Source organism: Amblyomma americanum, chromosome 1, assembly GCF_052857255.1.
Source record: "Amblyomma americanum isolate KBUSLIRL-KWMA chromosome 1, ASM5285725v1, whole genome shotgun sequence".
NCBI classification, from domain to species: Eukaryota; Metazoa; Arthropoda; class Arachnida; order Ixodida; family Ixodidae; genus Amblyomma; species Amblyomma americanum.
Window position 1 is genome coordinate 513,335,594 of NC_135497.1, and position 18,738 is coordinate 513,354,331.

At 45.4% G+C, this 18,738-nt stretch overlaps 1 protein-coding gene across 2 annotated transcripts in view; it reads left to right on the top strand.

Annotated features, from left to right (window-relative positions):
- Positions 1-1,054: 1,054 nt before the first annotated feature.
- Positions 1,055-18,738, top strand: part of LOC144116183 (uncharacterized) — a 29,276-nt gene continuing 11,592 nt past the window's right edge. For both annotated transcript variants that reach the window (XM_077650900.1, XM_077650901.1), the window contains exons 1-5: positions 1,055-1,432; positions 1,505-1,663; positions 2,881-3,003; positions 8,317-8,473; positions 10,553-18,728. In XM_077650900.1, coding sequence (XP_077507026.1) covers positions 1,323-1,432; positions 1,505-1,663; positions 2,881-3,003; positions 8,317-8,461 — 537 coding nt within the window. In that variant the 5' untranslated portion in view covers positions 1,055-1,322 and the 3' untranslated portion in view covers positions 8,462-8,473; positions 10,553-18,728. The remainder of the gene's footprint in view (positions 1,433-1,504; positions 1,664-2,880; positions 3,004-8,316; positions 8,474-10,552; positions 18,729-18,738) is intronic.

The following is an 18,738-nucleotide window of genomic DNA, read 5'->3' on the forward strand; positions in this document are numbered from 1 at the left end:
TAGTAAGGTTTTTCTGCATCACCAGGATTCATTTTCTTTTGAAGGGCCTCAGCCAAGAAATTATCGACTGAAAAAATAAAAGTAAAAAGAACAAAGCCTTGTGTGATGTGACCCAAGCAGCAAAATTTATCTGCTGGCTGGCAATAAAGCTTGCTTGTCTAGGAACATATTGTATGCGTTTACTGGGCTCTTGTAACATATGAAAAGTGCACGAATCGTGGTCGCAGCAGCCGACCTTGTAGCTGTACGGGTGACGCTTAATTTCGTTTATGTAGGCAGCATATGACGCCCCCCACAGCAGAAGCAGCGAATTTTCGAGGAAGAAGTTGTTTAAATGACCCTGAAACCTCTCAACAGCGTGCTTGCGATGGTTTAGTGCTGCTTTGGCAGGGAGAAACAGTCAACTTCTTTCGAACGTGATAACACCACCGCAAAAGGTAACCAACGAAAAAATCCGGTGTTCCTGGCGATTACTGCGTTCACCCAGGAGAAACAAAAAAATTGCTTATACAGTTTTGCAGAATACATTCAACCCTAGATAAGCACCACAAAAATTAACTGCCTTTAGCAGAGATTTTTAAAATATGTGCCTTCGGCCAACGCCTTCGGCAGCAGAAAACTCGCGCAAAGTTCGCATAGATTCCCAAAGATACTGTTGTGTTTCTCCACGTTTATGTGTCAACAGCAGCGTCGTTTAAACTTTATAATGTCTAAAAAACTGCGGTGGCTGACAAAACCTCGAAAATTCAATAAAGCTCGTTTCCTCTACAGCCTTCTCCATGCTAGCGCAAGCAGACGCCCTGCGCGCGCTGACGGCGCCGCTTGCGGAAGGGGCCGTCTTGCGGAAGGGGCCAGCTTTTCCTGACCGGTTTTCCCACCATTTCTTGTAGACACCCTACCACGGTGCCATGCTCCATGAGGATGTTTTTTACGGGCGTTCGGGGCGCGTCTAAATGGAGCAGGAACCGATAGGGACACCAGCCCTCTAGCGCAGGAACCTAGCGCCTTATGGCCCCTAGGCATTTTAGACGTTTCAGAAATCCTTAGGCGCCTTAGGTTGCGATATTTACGTGTCAAAAAGTACCTGGTCATCTCGCTTTCCTTTCACGCGAGTTAACCCCGCGAGCTTCGACCGTGCGACCAAATTGGCGGTTCTTTTCCTCACGCTGTGCTAGCTGTCGCTTCCAGCGTTTCTTAGTGCCGATTTGCAGCGGCGTTGCGCGGGGCACGCGTCAGCGACATCCAACTGAAGCGATTGTGCAGGTGCTGTCTGCGGTGTTTCCCGTCGGTGGAGACGTGCAGATTCAGCTTTGGTGGCTACGATGTCGTGCGCATCAGCCTGCACCCTACAGATTTCGCGATTTTGTATATGGGGGGCAACGACCTGTCGAGGTCCAATGCGAGTGCGCAGTTTACCAGCGACAGCATCAAGGTACGTGGGTACAATGCGCTGAACCTCGGCAAATTTCTGTAATGAATTGTTATTTATAATTTTTCATCACAGGCCGCCGTCTTGCATCTGCTGCGTGGCCCCCCTGCGGTGCTTGTCTTCAGGATCTTGCCAACTTTCTCGGTGGTTTGCCACGGCAGACGTTGAGGCGAGCCGTCGCTGGCTCGGCCGCTGTCGCTTGTTCAACCTCAAGTTGACGGCTACGATCCGGACGTAAGTACCCGACCCATGCTTGTCTTTCTGTACGCCTTTCGAGTGAACAGAGCACAAAAAGGCAAGTCCCAACTAGCCCAACAGCAAGCACTTCTAAAAAGAAGGCCAGAAGAACACAGCACTGGCTTACAACAATTTGGGAATCGACATTTGTGCATGGCAATCAATTAACAGTCAAGGAAGAGTAGATTATAAGACCTGTTGGCGCGAACTGGCGTGCTCTCGGCCACCTCGGCGTCTTGCCCAGCGGAACCGAACGTCTTTTGTTTGAACGGCTGGTCGCCGCGCGATACTTTTCCGTTATGAATTTTGCTGACCAGACGGGTTTTCGTTGATAGTCTTCGCCTTCTTCTGCAGACACCTCAGCTTCCTTACTTCCCTGCGTCTGGTCATCTTTGTTTCGGAGGGCGGAACAACCCACGAATTCAAGTGTGCGTCCACAGGTAATACAATGCAGTTGCCCTTAGAGGCCAGTTTTCACCATGACGGCACTCACACTCAACACTTCATAACAGAGTGGCTACTCTTGCAAGCATGCTAACTGCTTAATTGCTGCACGAGGAAGGACTGTAGTATACCACATAGTCTACACACGAGAAACTTCAACTCATGATAGCACTCAGCAACATAGCTACTATGGGCCAGAAACATAGAGGCTAACAAGAAGGGTTCAACTTAAATTCAGCACAACTCAGTGAACTATGCAAATGAAAGTGATAAATGTTACATTAAGAGACAGGAAGAAAGTAGAGTGGGTCAGGGAGCAAACACAGGGTAACAGCATACTAGTTGAAAACAAGAAGAAATGGTCTTGGGCAGGGCATGTAATGTGAAGGCAAGATAACCACTGGTCCTTAAGGGTAAAAGATAGGATCCAAGGGAAGGGAAGCACAGCAAGGAGTGGCAGAAAGTTAGGTACGCTGATGAGATTCGGTAGTCTGCGGGGAAACGGTGGCCACAGCTGGCACAGGAGAGGGTTAATTGGAGAGGTGTGGGAGAAGCCCTTGTCTTGAAGTGGACATAGTCATGCTGATGACGTTGATAGCCATATCATTAGAAGAGTTAACTGCTGGGCTAGTTGGTGATCATACATACTAAAAAGATTTTTGCGCCAAAACAACACACACAGGAAAGACGACGACACCATAGGCCAAATCATATTTGGCATGTTCCCTGAATTTGGCCTATTTCTGAGCAAAATTCTATTTTCTTTTCAGCTTCGTTTCTTGGGTGCAGCAAAAGCGCAGAAGAGGCAATTTTTTGCTGGTGACGGGTACGACCTATCGGCAGGCAAAGGAATTGAGGAGCCAGCCAAGACCCTCATCAGAGGCCTGGCAAAGGTGTGCATAACAGGCATTCTTGCACCTTCGCCAGCCAGGCAGTCCTTTTAGCAGTGCCATCACTGTGTTGCCAAGGGCTCTTTAACATGCAGTGGCATCACACAGCACACAGGCATTTTTGCATTCGGCGTACCTGCCGGCATTTGTGGCCAAAATCAATCCAGAGCTCCCCACTCAGTATCGCATGTAGCCCATGTGAACCTTTGGGACGTAGCAGCCCATGTTACAAGGATTATTCACATTGACTGATAATGTGCTGTCCTCCGTCAGAATTTCTACCAATGGCAAGTTAGAAACATTGGGTGGGAAGAAAAATTGTGAAGGACATGCAGTGTGTGGACCTTTACTCCTCTGTAAGCTGCGTCCCTGCAAATAGCAGACATAGCCATGTACCTCTGCTGCACTTCTCTAGTCCACCAAATCACCTCAGCACAGTGAATGTACCTCGCGCTATGAAATAAGCTTGCTGCTTAGCCATTTCCCAGTGTATGGTGCACATGCATTTTGTCCAGGCCAGTCTTGATTGACTGAGACTGTTTGCATTAGGTGCCATGGAGAGGTTTGCCTAGCATCTTGGTGCCTAGTGAAACATTGCACAACGACAGACTGGTCCCGGAAAACATGTTCTACTGTGTTGGCCATGTGGATGCTCTGAACATACAAAGACATTCTGAAGTAGAGGCCTGCTGCTTGCATTGTGAACGCTGATGTACTCAGTCATTTACTGGTGACGTCGTCTCCAACTCTGGAGTCTGTCCTGCAAAAGGGTTCATGCTAGAGGAGTCCTACCCAAGGGTGTTGCCTGCCTGTGCTCTGGTTGAGAGAACTTTAAACATGCAAACCCTAGTGAAGCTTTGGGATGATTTGTGCCTATGCAGTGACTCATTTGAATCAGCTTTGAAACAGCATGCAAGGACAAGGTAGCTGTGTTCATGAGAACTGCATATTACTGTGTGCTAGAGTCAAAATTGCTCCGTTTGTACAGCATGCCATCCTGCAGTTGAGTCGCAAAAGACAATGTAGTGTCATTAAAATTAATCTTACAGCCAAAGGCATATTGAGTGCTCTTCTGTTGATGAACATACCACAGTCACAGTCTATCACTGGCTAATATCTCAGGACCATCGCCGGCCGACGTGCCCTTAGCCATTTCCGTAGTAGCTGCACTTGTGCCTTCTTGTAGAATTTGCAGCACTTCTTACAGGTTGATATCACATTGTCATAGTGCATGGTTTTGCGAAAAGGTTTAAATATTTTCAAGCACACATTTGCTCATCAGAAGCCATAATTTTGAGTCTATTTCATGTTCTCTAGTCATGGCTTGCCTGAATTCATTGCCTCTCACTGTGGTGCAGCATTTACTGCTGGTTTGAAGATATTTCTGCACCACAATGGACCACTGCACCATGTCTTCCTGCATAATGGTGTTGCTGCAGATTTGGTCCAAACACCTCAGTCCACACTCAGGAAAGTCACTGATAAAAATCAGCTAGCTCAGTCAGATACCGGTGAAATATGCGGCAAGTCTTCGACGCAACAAGGTCTTTATGTGCACAGCTGCTGGTGGACTAGAAATTGAAGGTAGCATTCATTGTGCTGCACCCGGATCTCGTTTCGTTTGTCCTGCAGAAACAAGTGATGACATGTGACATGTCTGGTTCCTCCTTCATGGCCACATGAGGCAGTTTTTGTCTGAAACCTCCACCCAGGACCTTCCAGGTACATCATCGTCATCAGCCTGACTATACCCACTGCATGGCAAAGGCCTCTCTCTAATTTCTCCTATTAACCCAGTCCTGCACTAGTCGCGGTCATGTTATCCCTGCAAACTTCCTAATCTCATCTGCCCACCTTACTCTCTGTCACCTCCTGCTATGCTTACCTTCTCTTAGAATCCATTCCGTTACCCTTAATGACCATCGGTTACCTTGCTTTGTTATTATATTCCCAGCCCATGCCCATTTCTTCTTCATTTCGACTAGGATGACATTAACTCGCATTGTTCCGTGACCCACTTTCTTCTTATCTCTCAGTGTCACACCTATCACTTTCCTTTGAATAGCTCTCTGCATCACCCTCAATTTAAGTTGAACCCCTTTCATCGGCCTCCAAGTTTCTGCCCCATACGTTAGTACCGCTGGAATACAACTGTTGTATATTTTTCTTTTGAGGTATACTGGCAAACTGCCCTTCATGATCTGAAAATGCTTGCCAAATGCACTCCATCCCATTCTTATTCCTCTAGTTACTTCAGTTTCGTAGTCCGGATTTGTGGTTACTACCTGCTCCGGGCACATAACTGACAGTAATTGGTGCACATAATATTTTAGGTGTCAAGCTGCCGGATAGTCAGTACTGTTACCTTGGTACCCAGCTGTGTTGGGAAACTAGGGGTCTGTGTCTGTAAAACCTGGGCCACCTTCGGATGGGGAGACGAGATAGGAGAATTTCTAGAGCTCAAAATGAATCAAGTTCAAAAGCATTGTCACGTGCACATTCTGCTGTAGTGACTCGCATGTCACTGCCTGGATGAAGCTGGAGCTGCTCTTATAGGAGGCTGGTTGTGCAGCTGTTGATTGCACTTTGTTGAAAGGAGAGGTGGATCACTTCACTCATTCTGACGTGCTGATGTGACATATTATGATATGTGTACTGAGTGCATTTGTGTGCTAATTGAATTTTCTCTTTGACAGCTCCTAGTGTTGTGCGTGCGTTGTAAATTTGGATAAGGCTTAAAGAGTACAAGTGCTGTGGTATGCAGCTGTTATCATTTGTACAAAACATTTCAGCTCTGCACATTTGTTTCCCTATCCTCCGCTCGTGTCTTTTTTTGTAGTGCAGAGATAGGAACAGTAAATTAGCTCGGTACAAGTGGTGCTTACGGAATGGCAATATGGGTAGTGTTGGTTTAATGGTCCTACCTGTTGTGGCTACATGCTCGTGTCTGTTCACCGAAAGAAGCGACTGTAATTGGTTACTGCTTATATTGGTTCTGTCTCTGTTCTGCTTCCGTTCCTTGCAGAGTGCAATCACAAGATAGTGCTGAGGAAGGTTGTTATCACATGCAACCATTCTTTGTCCAGTGGACAGCCTTGTCACATTCCTAGCTCTGCCTGTGCATTCTTAAAGGGAAACTGCATTGGAATGTCTACATACTTAACTGCTGTACATTAGCAGCAGATCTGTGCACAAAGAGGTAGTATGCACCCCCAAGTGGCATGATGGAGAGGGCACAAATTTTGTCCCCCCATATGGAGAGAGCTGAGCATGCTTATGGTTAGCATTTAGAGTAACTGCATGACTCACAGAGGTGTTTCTTGATGCCTTACCTCCTTGCATCTCTGGATTACAAAATTCTGCTTACAATGTAAACAGTCTAGTAAGCTTCTATGCTGTTAACTTTGGTGTGCCTCTTGTGCCATCCTCTATTCTGGTTGTGCTGACTTCTGGGAAATGTCATTGGTTACTGGGGGACAAGGGACTGAAGCATGGCATCATCTGCTAATCACTGTCACACTTTCATACACTTATTTATTTCTGCAGGCTTCTTTCAGCTTTGCAGTGAATCACCTTTTAAGTGGCTGGTATTGCATCGCAATTTCTTTTGCAATTATACTTATACTGCAATCATGACTAATTATGCCATGGAAATGACTGCTCTTGTTTTTACCTGCCCACATTCTGACATGCTCTCATTGCAGTCATTTTCAAATCACATGGTGCCTGTCAGTGCAACTGCAGCAGAACGGCCCTGGGCACTGCCCGTGCTTTCTGGAGGTACCGTATTTACACATAAATAAAGCGACTGTAATTATAATGAGAGTGTGAAGTTTGAGACCTAACGAAAATGAAAAAAAAAATTCTAATTATAACGCGATCCCAGCCTGCTCATGCCAACTACAACCGAGAGCTTGGACAAATGGAGACGGCACGCAAAAATACGAAAGCGATGTATTGTCTTCACATGAATATTACATAAACATTATTTCAGAGGCAACACTCCAGAAGAGCGTACAATGTTGTCGAGCGCAGCAATGTCTCCTATGAGTTAAATGCAGTCCCCCACACAGTAGCAGCCGCCATCAACACCGTGCCACCATTGCAGCATGTTTTATGCCGCCCAGTCCTGTGTCCTTTCGCCCTTCTTTCTTTTCACTACTCCACCCATCTATTTCAGTGCCCTCTCTTTCTTGGCGGCCTGCCCAGCTTTATTTCTACCTTAAATTTTCACCCTATGCGCTCAGCATGGCCCCAAGGTCGTTGCAAAGCTCGCTTTATCTAGGAGCTTGGTAGTCTTGCGGTGAAGCTTGCTGTAGCTAGCTTCAGGAGCAGTGAGGAAAAGAAAATCACGTTATATTTGTCCTTGCTTTCGAATATAACGCGATATGCATTCTGAAACCACTGAAGTGAGGAACAAACTCTGGCTGTATTTGTGCAATTGCGGTACTTTTTGCGAGACTGCTCTCTGAATCTGTTTTGCCAAGAGAGTTCTAAACAGGTCCAGAGGCCATTGTGGCACTAACAGTCAATGTTTAAATTCCATCTGTTGTCGCTCCACGGCATGAACATGAATTCTGTGTTACATGCTATATGTACTCTGAAATATTCATAAGTGAACATTTCTTTGGACTGCAGAATTGTATCGGTGTTGTGTGAATGAGGTATTGATGGCCTGGCATCATAGAAAGCAGATCTATCGAGCTCTGTTAGGTCCTTCCTTATGTAGCTAGGACAGCATAACCGGGAAGTGGAAAAGAGAAAGAGGGCATGCCTATGCAGAGTGGAAAAGATGCAGCTCACATTGCAGATTGTCGTATCACAGAACATGTCAGAATGAGTCAGCACTTTTATTGTGTAGTTGACGTATTCACAGTAGGTGCCGTAAGGAAGTCAGAAATTTATTACAGGAAAACTCCTCCTCTTTAACTGCAATTTCGCACTTCTCAGCTCTGAATTTTGCATTTATCAGGCTAGCTTCAGAGCGTTCAATGCACATTAGGGCATTGATTGCGTTGCTCTATTAACGCTTCCTGCACCAAATGTGGCATCCGCATACACATGAATGCCAGAAAGGCTGGGCCAGTCTTCTGTTCCCAGTAGATATGCTAGAGGGTATGGTAGGCATCGCAAAAGAGACATTTATTTGAATATTGGGTAATGCAGTACCAGCTGTGCATTCGGGTAAGGACGTGGTCATATGTGCTCGTTGGTAGCTGCCACCACATGATGGCCTCCTCTCATGAGAGGCACTTATGCAGTGGTAGTAACCTCTGGGTAGCAAGGTGGTAATGTTGCACTATGTCTGACTTCTAGGCGAGGGCCCAGCCTGGAGACGGGCATCGCGTTCTATCTTCTGTCCAGCTGCCTGTTTGCCCCAGGGCTCAGAAAATGCTTGCTCGAGTCCAGCATGGGCACGCTGGTTGCTCACATCTACATCACTTCAACAGGGAGTATATGACGTGGCTGAGTGGTGAGTAGCTGGTGGGCTATGGGGAAATATGTCTGCCGTGGCAGGAACGGCAGGCTGATCAGGGAGCAGTTATCTTGTCTTCGCTGTGACGAAGACAAGATCCAGGATGGAGCACTCTCTAGTGGTGCAATCAACAACCTGAATGAAATCAAATCAGACGGCCAAGTCATTCAGTGTATTACAGAGAGCCTTGTCGCGGCCAGTTGCTATTGAGGAATTCCAGTCGACTTGAGGTCTGTTCAGATCCCCACAGACAATCAGTTTACTGTCATGAAGTTTGTGCTTTACGGTATAATCAGTGAGAGCCAAAATGGAGTTGCCACCGTCATCTGGAAGTCGATATACAGCATCAATTCCTACAAATACATTCCATATCCTAATTCTGCGCCAGGCAGACTCTGTTTCAGAGAGATCAGGCAGCATCACGTATTCGGTATAATTTTTATAAAAAGTGCTACACCACCACCCCGACCAGAGAGGCTATCTTTCCTAATAACTGAGTAATCTGGTGGCAAGAATTCTTTATCGGAAATCGATCTATTCAACCAAGTTTCAGTGACACATATTACTGATGGCTTGTGGCATTCTACAAGGCAGTTGAAGTTAACATAGTCATTTACTAAACTGCAGGCATTCACGATCAAAAGTGTTAGGTTGTGTTTCAGGGGAGGCAAGGATCGTTTTGTGCAATTGTACTGGCGGGCGCTTTAACAAAGAACTTGTTGACATCGTCCCACGATTACCGAACATTGTCTATGAATAGGTGGTCAAACTGTAGATGAGATTTGGTGGCGTTCTTCCTATGGAATTATTCCTTAGCAATTTACGCACAGAATGCACGTGCACCGAAAAATCCTCAGTTATGTATTCCTTGGATCCCTTTAATTTGCTAACGTTGCGCATATAGCGGACTTAGTTTGAAAGTCTAACACCTTAAAAATCACAGGCCTTATTTTTTCCATCTCTTTTAACGCCTAATCGTTGCCGACGCTGGATGCTATTGCATGCCACACCTACCATTGTGGTTAGCTGATTTGGGTAGCGTGCCAGGGGTCTCATCTGGAAGTTCCGCAAAGCCGTGTATGATTAAGTTGTTCTTGCGGGACCGACTGTCAAGATTATCGTTTTGGTCAAAGCTATGCATAATGCCCTTTATGCCAGTGAGAGTTTCTTCCAATTCTTCAACACGCAAGGCGGTGTCATTTGTAGCAGCAGAAGCCGCTTCTAGTTTTGTGAAACGATCGTCAAACAAGGCAATCTTAGCAGTGAGGGCAGCGACTTCTTGGCTAATGTGGGCTTGACTTGCCAGTAATTCACCCAACATATTTTCTGATCCCGACTCAACATCATGTTCAAGGGTGGTCCAGGGTTAGCCTCAGCATCACCAGAAAGGAGCAAACTTTTTGCAATCCCTGATAACAAACAACTGCTAGTTTCAGCAAGCACAACAAACACAGTGGGGACTGCCAACAGCACTAGAAATCTATAATCGCTTCTATAGCACCTAGTTTTGAAATTCACCCACCTGTAAAGCGAAGCAAAAAAACCTCAGGAAGCTGTCTATGCTACCGCGAGATCCTGAAGCAGTTCATGGAGGGCGATGGCCTTTGAAAGGTGTGTCAGCATCAAACCGCACGTGCAAGCTAACAAATTGTCCATAAAAAGGCTGCATGCAGGTCCTTGCTTGAGGCAGGATAAATTTTCCGCATATTTTATGCACTGCTCGGCAAGGCAAGTAATGCGCGGCGATAACAGTTTTGTGCACAAAATTGGCATGGAAGCATGGGGATGTGAAAAAGCATTACACTTAGCGTCAAATGTCCAATGCGGTTCATTGGATGTTCGTTATATGCCACTGCACAAAAATTTTACTTTATAACAACGAGGTGTCAGTTATATGGGAGCTTCCAAGGGGAATAGCCAACTCCTTCATTATAACCATTATTTCATCGCAAACCATTTTGTTATAGTCAGGTTTGACTGCACCTGTCTTTTTTGCAGTCAAGGTATCTCCAGTGTGTCACTGTGCATTTGGAAGGGCCCTTATTTTCAACATGTATCTTGCACTTCATGTTGCAGATCTCTGCTCCAGTCAAGTAGTGTCCAATCCACCACTACAGGGGGAATGTGCGTTTCCAACAAGAAATTTGTACTTTATGTTGCATATGTCTTTTCCACTCAGAGCATGTCCAGTCCATCTCCACAGGTGGATATGCATCTGCAATGATCCTCTTAACAGAGACTCATACACTCAGCTTTGCTTCTATGGCTTCCATCTGAGTGGCTGACAAGCGCTGGTGCTTCATACTCTTCTTGTGGTCACAGTGCTTAGCCTGGTAGTCCATAGTTATCTTGCTCACTTTATTTTGTGATGACCATAGTTGCAAAACAATGCGTGGTCCTTAAACACTTGTTCTCAAACTACATTTATATTGGAACCAGTCTTTATGCTGGAATACCATTTCCTTTCCTTTCGTAGTTGCTCTCTGGCTGCAGTCTGTCAGGTTGGCATTGACAGCGCACACATTCAAGCTGTCCTAGGCCGCCGCAGTGGCAGTGGTTATGACGCTCGGCTGCTGACCCGAAAGACTCGGATTCAATCCCGGTCGCGGCGGTCGAATATCGATGGAGGCGAAATTCTAGAGGCCCGTCTACTGTGTGGTATCAGTGCATGTTAAAGAACCCCAGGTGGTTGAAATTTTTGGAGCCCTTCACTGCGGCGTCCCTCATAGCCTGAGTCGCTTTGGGACGTGAAACCCCCATAAACCGCATTCAAGCTGCTCAAGTACACTTCGCCCTGAGAAATATTGTTACATGCAAAATGTTTTCATACGCATAAAATGTATTGCATTGGGTTATGTATCTACTGTATCTTAGTGTTCAGTTTCGCTTTGTTATACTGAGATGACTTGGGAGTCAATGTACTACTCATAGGCGGCAAGTTTTCAATCTGCCGAAAGGAGGGGGGTGGGCTCCAATTAGCACCCTCTCTCTTTTTAATTGTTTCCCCTCTTTCTCTGTCCCTACCCCCCCCCCCCATGCATGCTCCTTGGCAAGCGATATATATGCGGATATACAGTAAACATCAGTTTTGGCTTGAGTTGAGCGAAAATGCTATACAGAATGACCCCATGGTTCTTAAAATACTAAATAAATTAATTAACAAAAATATCTGAAAAATACTAACCTCTAGGTAGACGTCCATAATGTCCATAGTCGAATTGAAAGGAGACACTGGGCAACACAAGCATTTCCACAACATGCTAACAATTCATATATCACAGACTCATTACAAATTATTCATTTCTAAAAACCACTGGGTAATGCAAACATTTCCACAATAAGATAACAATACAAATACTAAAAAGATTTGAAACTTTTCATGTCCAAGGAACACTGGGCTCTACAAACATTGCCATAGTATGGCAACAATCCAAAATGTAAACATGGATTAAAAAACTGCTTGTCTATCAAAACTGTAAACCAACTGCCAAACTCTATACAAAACAAAAGACAGAAATTGGAATCAAAGAGCAAAGGTTGTAATGGGGAAGCGGAAACACGAGGAATTGAATGCTGATTTTATGGGAAGGGGTAATTTGAACTGTCACAGTTTGAAGAAAGCTGGCATACTTTGATGAAGTTCACTGTCGTTTGTTTCATACAAAGGCTAGCATGAAATCAAGATTGTTTCTTTGCACAGTTGATCTCCAAATAAAGTTGTCTGCGATGCCACTGAGATTTATTTTGCAAGTCAACTCTGTGTGCCCATGGAAAAGTGCTATGTGAATGTGATTTAAGGAAATCCACAACACACTCTCAGGTTTCTGTTGCCTCTGAATTCCATCACTTCTTGGAAGCACCCGCTTGTTATCTTGTTGCGTAGAAAGGTTATCCATGCCCATATATTAAATCTAGTGTTGCGCGCTTTCTATGCGAAAAGGGAAAAGCAGAGTTAAAGAAGAGCTATTTTGAAAGGTGCGCTCATAGTTGATATTTCGGATCAAAACATGATCCTAATGCTTGGGGACAGTTCGAAGTCTTCAAAAAGACTATGTTCAAGCACAAAAAACTGCACTTATCAAGTGGCCAGTCATTTGATTCCGCATAGAGACTTGGAACAGGAGACGTTTGGTGAGCTCCTGTTGCCAGTCAGATCCTTGATGATGAACTGGAATATAACTTTCTATTGTCGCCCTTCGTAAGTGGGAAACAAGTCTATATGTATCCGTGGCAGTTTAAGGTCATGCTGTTCTTGCAGTGTGATTAGGCAGCTGTAATTCTTTTAGAGAATTTGTTGCTGGGCTAGTTGGTTTTGGTCCATTCTGAATTATTTAGGGTGCAAGGACGTCCTGTGTTTTTCGACCTTCGTCCTGTCCTTGCGCCCTAAATAATTCAGAATGTAATTCTTTAATTAAATTGTCCAGAACCGTACGAAACAAGATATGCTTCCCCCTAACCACATCATTCAACCTTCGAGGGGAACAGAGGAAAAAAAAGGAGGGGGGCTTCAGCCCTTAAGCCCCCTCGCAGTCGGCGCTTATGGTACTACTTGCAGAAGCAAAGCTGCACAACAGTTTTGCTGGGCTAAGACCTTTGCAACTTGTGTATACTGCGTAGACCTTTTGCACGACTTTCAACAAAACCTTTTTCGTGACAGCGTATGCAGCTCGTTCGGTCGGAAAGCTACATGTCCGCACCGTGCGCCGTAAATAATCGGGGGTTGAGTACAAAAAAAAATGTAACATTGCCACACAGTGCTTTGGATGGTGTCATGCAATTCAGCGTTTCGTGCAGCATAAACTTTCTAGGTATATAAGTTAGATCCTAGCTTGCGGCAGGGGTTCGAACAGACGACCTATTACCGGGGGCCTGCGTAAAAAAAGTTTATCATGGTAATTTGTGGTTCTAGTGAGCGATCAGTGTGTGACAGGTGATGAGTTGATGAAATCATTATAATTGATTAATTAAAGAAAGGAAAAATTGGAAAAGGGGGTTCATAGGTGTCAGATTGCCCTGAATGAAAAGGCACTGCTTGATGATGATCATTAAGAAAATGTAGAATGTGTAGCTGTTCATTTACAGAATTGAAACAGTTTAAACAAAGAAAAATGCTTGCAAACCTGTCTAACCGCTCAGAATGGGAAGCCTAACCCACAATGCTATTGCGTCATACCCGTAAGGCGCAGCTTAAGTGGCCTCTCCATGTTTTTGTTGTTGTTTTTTTTGGGGGGGGGGGGGGGCAGTTGTGGAGTGGGCATGGGTAGAGTTTAATCCTCATTAACCTCATCTCTTTCTTGCGCTACCACCACACCCCAGTGTTGACTATGGCAGCGCCTTTGGACTTATCTGGAAAGGGGCTGTGCAGAAGAAATTTAGTCCTCGCTGTGCGAGTAAGAACGCGCAGTTTGTCTTAATTTGTGTTGTTAATTAATATAAGGCTGCTTCTGTATCATTTTGTAAGCAAAAATACATTTCCGCGTCAGTTCCTACTTCACGAGTCCGTATCCATTGCAAGTCAAAACGAGCCTGTAGCCTAGCACAAATCCGAGAAACAAACAAATATGGCGGAGTGCGTGCATGAAACGCGGAGTGTACTTCGACCTGCTGCTTAACAGGCAAAGCCATCGCTAACGTGTAGAATAGTAAGTGAGAGCGATAAATGACATTTAGCTACCGATTCGAGAGAATTAGGGTGCCAAGAGGATCTAATGCGAGTGATTGATGGCAGCGGCGTTTCTGAAGTGAGTTATTTAGAACGCAAATAACTCTTCTTAATTAGCATGCCGGTACTCAATGTGCGGTGTTTGTTTTCATTGCTTACCTGAGGCGGGCTATGCTTTCGTACAGGTGCGGTCATAATATGGAGCATGCGTTATACACAGTCCAGCTATTGCTTGTGGTGCGATCGCCTAAATACAAGCACAAGAAAAAGCTTATCTTCTCTACAGTCGCCGCTAGAAAAGTTACACTTTGAAGCGTGGACCTTATTCTTTCGGCCGCTCCTGTGCATGAGCCTTAAAAGTTTTCGGAACACTAAAAACACGAAAAACGTGCAATTCCACATCGCCCAGAGGCCCAGCCAGGTATTGATAGTACTGCCTGCAAGCTAGATGGGCACAAGCACCTTTCCCGGAAACCTTGGGCTGCTTTCCAACTTGTTTTTATTGCACGGTGCACATTGCTCGAGTGCTCTGTACAGGGGTGACGCAGACTGTGCATTTTGCAGGTGGCACAGGGAAGTACAAATCATATCCTTGAGTTTGTGACCGCTTACTTGTACTGCATAGCCGTCGGGCTTTATCGTATTTCTGTGTTCCGAAAACCTTTGCGCTATGCTGTTCACCAGTGAGGAGTCTGCCTTCTAAAATGGAGCAAGATGACGCATCTTTTGTCCTTGGCGTTGGTCTTCCGTGTATCTGTTCCTCGCGTGCTGCGGTCGGTTGTCGCTGTGCGCGCTATCGTTGCTTGTGTGTAAAAATTGTGACAATTGTGTGCATGACTTGTTGGATTGGTTGGGGAAAAAACTATAGCTGTGCTTTTGTCTGTAGAGTGTCATTTGCACGTGTTGGTAACTATATTTCGTCGACAGAACGGATTTTGTTGATTCTAGTGGGCTTCCAGAGTACATGAGGTGGCTGTTCAATCAGGCCCTCCGGTGCATGCTCTAGTTGTGGGGTCCGGTCTTTCCATTCCCAGTTCCAAAGCCCAGTTGACGGCCTGCAGTTGAGACGGTGAGTCCAGGCTGGACACGGCATCCTCCCACTCTTGCTCGTTTAAGAGTTACCGACCTTTCTTCAGTCTCAAATTGTTGCATTCGAATGAAATGTGCTTTAAATCTGCTTTTGTGGCTCCGCAGAGCTTACAATAGGGGGTGTTGACCCCTGGGGAAGCCCTGGAATATGGTGGTTTGGAAATGTGTCTATTTGCAGTTTCCGCCATGCCACCTGTTGATGTATGCTAAGGCTTTTTTCAGTCGGTGGGAGCATCCGTCTGTTGTTTCTATAATGTGTAATTTCGTGGTAGGTGGTCAGGGTGTCTCAAGCCGACCGCAGGACCGGCTCTTGCATTGCCAGGTTAGCGAAACGTCGGGCTAAGTTGCAGGCCACCTCATTCCCGGGGTACAACGTGTGGGCTCGAACCCATATGTTTCTAATGGGTTTTGTGTTAAGATATTGCTCTTTTAAGAGTTGTCTGACGGGCTGTCCAGAGGCCAATGTTGCCGCGTAGAGTGGCAACGATGGGTTTGGTATGGCGACAAGAAGCTTAGCCGTGGGTATGAGGTTTGTGTTGCCTTTGTTCCTTTGATTCTTAGCTGTAGTCTATCTGACTTGATGCTTACAGAAATGATTTCTGCCTTTAGGGCATTCGTGATGGCAGTGTGGGTGACATTATCAGTCTTTCGTGAGGTCGAGTGCCAGTATAGCTTTAGTGTTGGCGTTAGTCAGTGTGTGTATTACATGTTCAGAAAGCTTGAGCATTATAGCTTGCATACATAGGTTGGCTTGGAAGCCTGTCATCATGTGCGGGAAGAGATTGTGCTTGTCCATGTGGTCCTGTAAACTAGATAGTGCCACACGCTCCAAAACCTTCTGTAAGCATGAGGTTAGGAACATGGGCGTGAGGTTGGTTAGTGAGTCTCTTGCCAGGCTTGGGTATGACTAAGAGAAGTACCTCGGTGTGTTTCCGGGTGTCTGGCAGCCATCCATCTTTCCAGCAGTTGTACTCTGTGATCTCCTAAATAGAGTCCTTGTCTAGGTTTCGGAGTATTTTGTTGGTAAGCTCATCTGCTCCTGGTGCAGAGGATGTTGTAGTTTTCTGCATGGATGCTATTACCTATGGTATTGTTTTGTCTTTTGTCATTTTTATGTTTGGGATTGCTGCTGTAGTTGCGAAGAGTTTTTTTTTAATTTTGCATAGGTGTCGTTTCTGCATTTCCTTGATTATCTCTTCGTCGTTGGGTGGGCTTCCATGCACTGTTTGTGTTACTGTTATCTGGGTCTAAAATGTATCTTGATTTGTTGTCATTATTGTTTCTCGAGCATGGCTTTTGATTTGCCTCTCTAGTTTGGCTGTTCTAACCGTTAGTTCTTGTTGTGCTTGTTTCAGCCATCTCTTTTGTAAGCTGTTATGTGTCTGGCACGTGTAATAACATACTATCAGTGGCTTTGTTTTCTGCTTCTATCCCTATAGTCTTTGTGGTGTACTCTGCATCCTTCAAGAGTCAGTGCACTCTTTTTATTCAATCTTCACGCCATCTGCATTGCCTTGCCTTCTTTCTTATCCCAGTTTACCACTCGTGTCTCCCTTCTTGAGTGTGCTGCTAGGTAATGGTCGCTTCCTAGGTTCTCATTTATGTTTCTGCATTGTGCATGTATGATGTTTTAGCATAGGGTCAAGTCTGGGCATGTGTTGGCTTGCGCACTATTTCCTATCCTAGTTGGCACTAGCAGATCCATCACATGTGTAGCCATTGCCTCGAATGTGTTGCCAGAGGCTCATTCCTTTATTTAAAATTGTTCTGTAACTCCATGCCATGCGTTTTGCGTTGATACTATCAGGGGATTCGTTTTGATTATTTTTCTGGCTTCATTCATGGCTTTCAATAATATAGGACTCCGCTTTTGGGGTTGCTCTATATATCTAGAATGGAGTATGGGGCCTCGCTTCTTTTTTTGTGCAATGAGCTCAATCAGGGGGTAGCGTGCACCGTTTCATTCTGTGTCGTGCTGTATTGTCGTCATATTTCTGTGGATCAAGACAGCCGTGGGTGGTCTTCGTTCCTTAGCATTTTCACGTTTTACGGTCGTGAACTTTTACTTTTTAACGTGGAAGCACTGCTGCACGAGCAATCCCAAAAAACCCGGGGGCACTATAAAGCCACAACTTATTTCCCTCGAGGGATACTGGTAACTGCCATTTATTATCAGAGTTGCCGTGAGGTGAAAATTTGCTTGCCCCATACCCAAAATCGGATTAGGGCATTATGTACATTGACTTGGAGTTAAGTATTAGGCAAATTCTATTTCTACATTTTTAGAGACGTCGGTATCCCTTACAGGCTGCCACGTGCTGTGGTTGACCCTTGGTCTAGGATGCCACACCTGGTTGCTGCCGTATTGGCTTGACGTACGAGAAACCTCTGTACATCTCCTTCCTCGCTGGGCAGCGGGTGTTCCCACTGTGTCACGCTTGAGTTGTCTTTTTTCAGATCCAACTCTGCATGCGGGCAGGTCCATATTACATGTATGACTGTCGGTTAGCTTGCACCACGGGCATTTGTCAGTGTATTGTGCAGGGCACATCTTTTGGAGCTCATGCAGGTGTGAGCAGGTGCCTGTCTGCAGCCTTCTCTAATCTACCACCTCTTTTGGTTAGCTTTTTGTGCAGGGCTGAGTAGCACTTCCATCAGCCCCTGTAATAATCTAGGATGTCTCAGTATGTCGGAATGGCAGGTTATATGCTTGGCCCACCCCTCAAAATTAACTTCGCCCAAATCGAGAATTGAGTCGACCCGCTTTCGCACGTCTTGATCGGTTTCACTGTTATATCCTAATCATTTTTTACCTTTGTTTCTTGTAGGCTTTTTTTCTTTTGAGAGGGTTTCAATGTGGAGCTGTAGGTTCTCCCGTTTTCTGCAAAGTTCCTACAGTTCCATTGCCATATCTCCACCAAGCCCTGCTCCATAATTGGTTTTAAGGAAGAATATGGGCTGTGCTGTGGGATGACATAAGGCTAATTGAGTAGCTGATGGGCAACTTCAATACCAGGGCAGGCAAGAAGTAGGCAGGAGACCAATTGGGGGAGTGGTTAATATGTACAGTACACAGGCCTCTACCATTTCACCTGCGTTGAAATGTGACCACTGCAGCCAGGGTCGAATTAGTGTCCAGCTGAGCTACTGTGGCTCCATGTTGTTGTAGTAGCTTGTTGGTTGCATTTGCAAGGACTTTTACTTTTCTGCTAATGTGTTGCCCTGATCTTGTTTTTTATGTTTGCTTCTATTTCCTCAAATCTGCTCGTTGCAAGCACGGTGCTGCCTTTGCTATTAATGTAGTATGGTGCAGTTGTACATGTGTAAATCTAGTCCATGGAAATAAATGGAGCCATCCCCAAAGTCCTGGAGTTATGCCTAATGCTTTTTTTTTCTTTTGGTAGACTGCAATTTTGCAAGGTTGCATGCTACAGGAAGGCCCCAGTCAATAAGACGGCGAGACCACAATTGCAGGTTTATTAAGCACACTCAAGCGCTGTGGTAAGTTTTC